General features: G+C 41.8%; 1 protein-coding gene across 1 annotated transcript; it reads right to left on the bottom strand.

The window, feature by feature from the left end:
- Positions 1 to 216: 216 nt before the first annotated feature.
- Positions 217 to 4,439, bottom strand: eif4ebp3l (eukaryotic translation initiation factor 4E binding protein 3, like). Its single transcript, XM_050042920.1, has 3 exons — positions 3,992 to 4,439; positions 1,838 to 2,011; positions 217 to 794 (listed from the first exon to the last, which is right to left on the bottom strand). Exons 1-3 carry the CDS (start codon positions 4,122 to 4,124, stop codon positions 766 to 768), a joined length of 336 nt encoding a protein of 111 aa, XP_049898877.1. The 5' UTR covers positions 4,125 to 4,439; the 3' UTR covers positions 217 to 765.
- Positions 4,440 to 6,000: the final 1,561 nt, after the last annotated feature.

Below are 6,000 nucleotides of genomic sequence, written 5' to 3'. Positions count from 1 at the left end.
ACATGAGGCATTTTCCCCACTAAATACTACATGTATTAATGGTGTCACATACACTGGATGTTGATGGTGAACCTCATCACATCAGTATGGCACTCTTCAATGCAAAAAGATTGCATAATTCAGTGTTTTTATTACACTTTACATCATAGATATGAAGAATAACCCCATCCTAAACATTACTCATACATTTAACAAAAAAAAAATACATACACACCATTGTTGACAGTTTGAATAGCCTTTATTTGAAATTATTCACATTTCAGCTCTCCCTCCATAGAAAACAAGAGTAGGTGCTGATTTTCAGTAGGCCCTGACCCCCAATATCTGGAGACACTTGTTAGCCATCCGTTTCTGGGAGGAAATACAACAAAACAACTGATGCCTGCAGTGAAAAACTCTACATGTCTTAATGTAATCATTTTATATTCCCCAACTTAAAAAATAGGCTACATTGTACAATGTTATTTACAAAAGATTAAAAAAAAGTGAAATCAAGACGGATTTTTTCAATCCTGCTGCAGCTCTGAAGTGAGTGAGCAACCAATCAGCCCTTTAAATACCATTGCTTGGCTTAGCACACTTTTTTAGGGTCAAAAACACCCTACAGTTTTTCTACCTTTTCTCCATTCTTTTTGGTTCCTCACAAAAGCTTTTATTTAAAAAAAAAAAAGGTGGAAAAAAAGCCTTATATGCAATACATTACAGTCATTAATGACCTTGGAGGTGTTTTAACTAATAACTCTCCACAGGAGGTAATACTGGAGCTCAGATGTCCATCTCAAACTGGTTTTCATCTGTTGAAAAACAAGAGAAGACACAGTTAAGATTAAAATGGGAAGGTAGTTGACAATCAGCCAACAGTTAACATTCGTGTTCGCATCCAGAGCACAACCACGCCTTAACGGACGTCAGAGAAGAGGACACAGTACAGACCTTATCAATGCATTCGTAACTGGCAAGAAAGACAAAAACAGTTGACTTAATGGGTGTAGGTTGTAAATCCAGACCGCATGACATGTCCTGTGTGTTTACCAACCCAGACAAGGGAGGCAGAGGAGAAAAGGGGTCAACACTTATCCTCACAGTGTTTAGTTTGACAGGAGGAATGGAAAGGGACATGTTGATGGTTTGATGTATTTCGCCAGACAATAAATAGCTGGCTCAACTTGCCCATGAGCCCATTTAGGTCTTTCATTTCCAACAATTTACTGTATCCTCTTGAGAGGGCTATGAGAACATAGAAAATTCAGTAAACCCAAATGACTGTTGATATCTTTCTTAACCACTCAGCAAGAAATTAACAGCTGACACCATCAGCGTTAAATATAAAGCCTGTCTATACAGTATGACATGTGTAGTGAATGGTCAAGTAATAAGCCACTGGCCTAGTTTTAAAAGTGTACCCATGGAAGCACAGCCCCTGAAAGACTAAACTAACACATGCCGATAATGACTGAGCACTCCTGTCCCAGCCCTCAACACGGCACAAATGCTGTGCTGCAAAAATGTACGCATGGCACTGCAGGAACACATCCTGCGCCTATCTGCTGCATTAGCACACGCCGAGTGCTCATGTCAACGTGAAATGACGACTCATGGTGGAAACAAAAGGGTTGCAAGTGCATGAAGAAAAAAAACATTGAGCTGGAAAAGCATTCTTTGTATAATGAAACTGATGTGTTTAGGCTCCAAAAATGTGCAATTTCATAAAACCACAAAAAGCATGAGTGTATGGAAGTAGGCGTATGTTTGAGTATGTGTGTTTACCACTTCAGTCAACTCTAGAAAACTAATCAAGCTCAGAGTAAACAAGAACTCAATAGTTGTGTATGTTTACCAATGTCCTTCTCGTCCTCCTCTGCCTCCTCTTTTAGATCCTGCAGTTTCCCCATGGGGTGTGTGGCGGGTACCGTCACCCCTGGGATCTGGGGCAGACAGCATGGGGGGGTCCGGGCAAGAGGGGAGTTTCGGCAATCCAACAGAAACTTCCTGTCATAGATGATGCGGGTGCCTGTGTTTGGCAGAAAAAAGAAAATCTGCTGTTTGACCTGCAGTAAACACACATCAAATCTCACTTCCTGATAGAAGGGGAAGTGACTGGTCTGAACACAACAGAGCAAATGCTGGAATATCTAATAATATATGATAGCCTTGTTATTACAAGAGCATCTTGGCAAGGTGCACATCGGGGGAGTTAAGTATCACTATCCTCTACCGGAGGGGATTTGAGTTGGGAAAGCAGGGTTCTGTGCGCGCGCAGAGGAGGGGGGCTGAAGGCTGCCACTGCAATGAGTTCTAGGAAATCAGAGCACAAAACATTCTCTCTTTGAACCAAGAGGCTTCGAGATTAAAGCCACATGTTCGCTCCTCGACTGGAAATCTTTAACACTGACTGCAGAAGTGACCTGCTTAGCTGTGTATCCAAAAACGACTTTGCTCAAGGTTTTCTGACAACGGTGACATGGCTGAAGCACAAAGATCCACAAAACCCTGCAGCTTGTCACATCTGAAATCTACTTGGCACGTCTCATGTCTATCTCCCACTGGACTTAGGTAATCTCCGAGCGAAAAACAGCGTCATAAATGGCATGTTGTGATAAGTTTGACCAGGACGTGTCTAAGTCAAGGAGTGTCCTACTGCCTATTTATTGGAGTTTGAGCTGCTCTGTACAGTATCTGCTCAGCCTCGCTACAAGGAAAAACACGTTATGTAATGACTGAATGGTGAGCAGTTCATCCTGGACAAAGGGGAGCGTAGCAGAGGGGGAAGAGAGAGAGAGAGAGAACTGGGGCGAGGAAAGGGGGCTGGAATGCAAGCTATAGCGCAAGCAATACATCGCAAGGCAGCACTGGAGCAGTTATGTAAAAAAGGGGCCAGCCCAGCAACACATGGTGTGACCCCTGTAGTGTGAAATGTGTTGCACACAAAGTGGAGCACAAGTCAAAACTCTGTATTGCAACTTTCTACGCTGTGTTTACCAGTGCTGTCTATTCTGGATACACACACTTTTTTTTTTTTTTTTTTAAATAAATACTTCTCACTGTGCCTGTGCATTAGACATTTCCTTTCCCTCCTCCTCCTCCTCCTCTTAACTTGTACAGAATGTTCCCTACTGTTCCTGAAATGCAAAGCAAAGAGTAGCGGGGATAGGACGGCCTACAACTCCTCCACCAGGCAGAGGCCAATCACTGTTCTGGCAGATGGACGCATACACCCTTTAAATCACAAGTCACGGGTTGGACAGCTCTTGTTGTCTTTAGGCGTCAGTGTTTTCGATGCAGCAACAAGTGACTCTGTGTTCAGACCTCAGTGTGTTTGTGTTCTGCTGTTATTTGTCACGTTTATACCAATATTCATGTCTAATGCAAGTCTAATATCAGCAGAAAAGAGATATACATGTCTGTTACTATGTGGAGTTTATTTCAATGGCATTTGTAATATTGTAAAGGAAAAAAAAATCGTTTTTTAAAATGATTATTTTGCACTACTTGTGTGTGAGTGTAAAGTACATATTCATTCCACTGTTTGGTTCACTTTGCCAAAATCCACAAACGAGAGCAAACTTGGGAGACAGCGCGTGCGATCACCAAACTTGTTGACAACATGAGAGCTGCAGCCAACTGTCAGTGTGCAGAGTGGGAACAAGGCATTTATCCAGCTTTATCCTATTTTTGGTTAAATTGTTTACACTTTAAAATGGTAATTTTACAAGGTTGAGGCAAGCTAACCATTTTTTAACCACTAATAATGAAAACTAATACATATAATGGCAGGTTTAAGCACGTTTGTATTGTTTGCAGCCTCTCGCGAGAGCTCATGGTTGAGCTAAGAGCTTCTGCACGTATACACACACCGTTGAGGTTAAGCTATTGAAATATGCTAACTTTTTCTGGCAAGTTCCGTAAGGTGACGCTTTTCAGAAAACAATTTAAACCAAATATAAAGCCTCGAGAAATGTACAGAGAAAGCGTAGCACTCCTCAGGTCTTACCTCCAGGCGTGGTGGAGAAGAGGGTCCCACCGGGTGTCTGGCTGTAACAGTCTGGTAGCTGGGACCAGTCCTTCAGGGTGAGCACCCTGGTAGGGATGGGGCAACTCTTAACTTCCTTTGTGCCAGTCGACATGCTAGCTTCTGCGTGGCTGCTGCAGGCGGAGTGGGGCAAGTGTTTGGTTTTTTTTTTTATTTAAAAGTCCTCAAACTCGCCGTGTAACGCTCGCGCACAACTCTGCACGAGGACAAACAACTTGACAAAAAGTTGTTGGAGTTTAAAAACTAACAGTTGCCGAAGTAAAAGTTGTTCAGCTTTAACGTGTAAACTGAGAGCTGAAACGGGCTCAGAGTTTGGGGCCCGGTGGTGTCCGTCGCTACAAGCAGCTACCAAACGCTACCATGTGCTGTATTTGTAGCTCCCACAGCTGCAACAGCCACTCGTGATGTTTTTGTGCATCAGCCATGAGCCACGTGGGGCAGCGGATATGTGGGGCGAATGTTTTATTGTAAAAGACAGCCCGGGGGGGTGGTGCTATAGTCGAATAGGAGAAAAAGCTGATGATTGATTATAAAATATAATCAGAACACAATCATATTGACGCGACTGAATGTGTAGCTGTGTTATTTTACACTTCAGGAGAAAATACACTGTTAAAAAGTGGAGATGTAACGTTACCGCCATCTTGTTGCGATACACTCATCATGTATGTGTATATGCAGTATACCGCAACACACATTTCTTAGTTTGGTGAATGGACTAAAATGAATGGCCAACACGATGACATGTCTAGGGGACGGGTAGACACGATAGGATTTTCAGAGTGGGGTCAACATTAAGAAATTATCCAGGGTTACTCTGGTGTACAAAACAAGCGCATCCCCACCTCGTCTGTGTTACTCACTCGACGACACTGCCCCCTACAGGCGACATAACGTAGGTAACAGTGTGCACGTTTCTCACGGAGACCCTACAGCTGTCGACCTCAAGTCAGTCATCAATCTGTCAATCAATAAGGGCTTTATAGGCATTTATCTGTATCTGCTCTATTTTATGAATCAATTTATCTACCACATATTCGTACCACTAGTATTTATTTATTATCTGTGCCATGTTTGCAGAAGTACTTTGATTGTATTTATTGTAGACCTCTTACCATACTTTGAACCTTGTTCTGATGTTATTACTGTTACCCCGTCTCTTAGGTGATGTCTCATCGTTGTTTAAGAAAAAAAGGAAATGAAAATAAGAATAAAAGAGGAAGCAAGAATACATGATCCAAAGCTATAATTGCCTTTGGAGTTTTTCTATTTCGTAGGCTTAATATAAGTTTCTACACAGTAAACAGAAAATGGGGACAACAAAATGAGGTAAGACAACTTGTTAACTCCTCATGAAGTCTCTGTTTCCACTGCAAGTATAATCCTATAATCCTCTGCATTTATTTTCAATGATAAAATCTTAAGTACTTTGTAATTTCTGCTTCCACTTTCAGTTAAGTTCCGGTTTCCTCTGAGGAAGTAACTACTATTTCCCAACCACTTGAGGGCGACATCGTCATGAATACATTAGAGCCACTCTTTTTGTGTGTGTATAGTGTGTATAGTGTGTGTGCAAATTTAACTAACTTACTGCAACAGAGGTGTAAATGCAAATGTCAGTGTCACTCACAAATTACAGACCATGCACCCTTATTCTACACTGCTCATATCTCAGATTTTATACCGTGTTGCCTTATTGGCAGCTTACTTTTTTTTGCATTACTAATATTTTCACTGTTCCAACTTTGTATTGCAGCTGCTGCAGGGCAATTTCCCTCAGGATACATACATTTTGAACTTATCAGAAGACAACAGGTTCTTCTGACCAGCATCTTCCTTAAAAATTGTACTATGATTGAAAAGAGATCTGATTTTGTTTTGTTGTCTGTTCCTGGTGCACGGACTGAACTGAGGAAAAAAACAAGCAGATACACCTTTTGAGACCTTTGAACCCTGAGCAAATTGATAAG

Source organism: Epinephelus moara, chromosome 4, assembly GCF_006386435.1.
Source record: "Epinephelus moara isolate mb chromosome 4, YSFRI_EMoa_1.0, whole genome shotgun sequence".
NCBI classification, from domain to species: Eukaryota; Metazoa; Chordata; class Actinopteri; order Perciformes; family Serranidae; genus Epinephelus; species Epinephelus moara.
The sequence above is the reverse complement of the archived record's forward strand: the minus strand, read 5'-3'. Positions and strand labels throughout refer to the sequence as shown.

Bases quoted from the DNA above. Each gene is read 5' to 3' on its own strand.
- eif4ebp3l (XM_050042920.1), bottom strand. From the start codon at position 4,124: ATGTCGACTGGCACAAAGGAAGTTAAGAGTTGCCCCATCCCTACCAGG. The intron at 2,012-3,991 runs GTAAGACCTGAG...TGCCAAACACAG, and splicing joins CTTCTCCACCACGCCTGGAG to GCACCCGCATCATCTATGAC. The intron at 795-1,837 runs GTAAACATACAC...GTTTTTCAACAG, and splicing joins GGAGGACGAGAAGGACATTG to ATGAAAACCAGTTTGAGATG.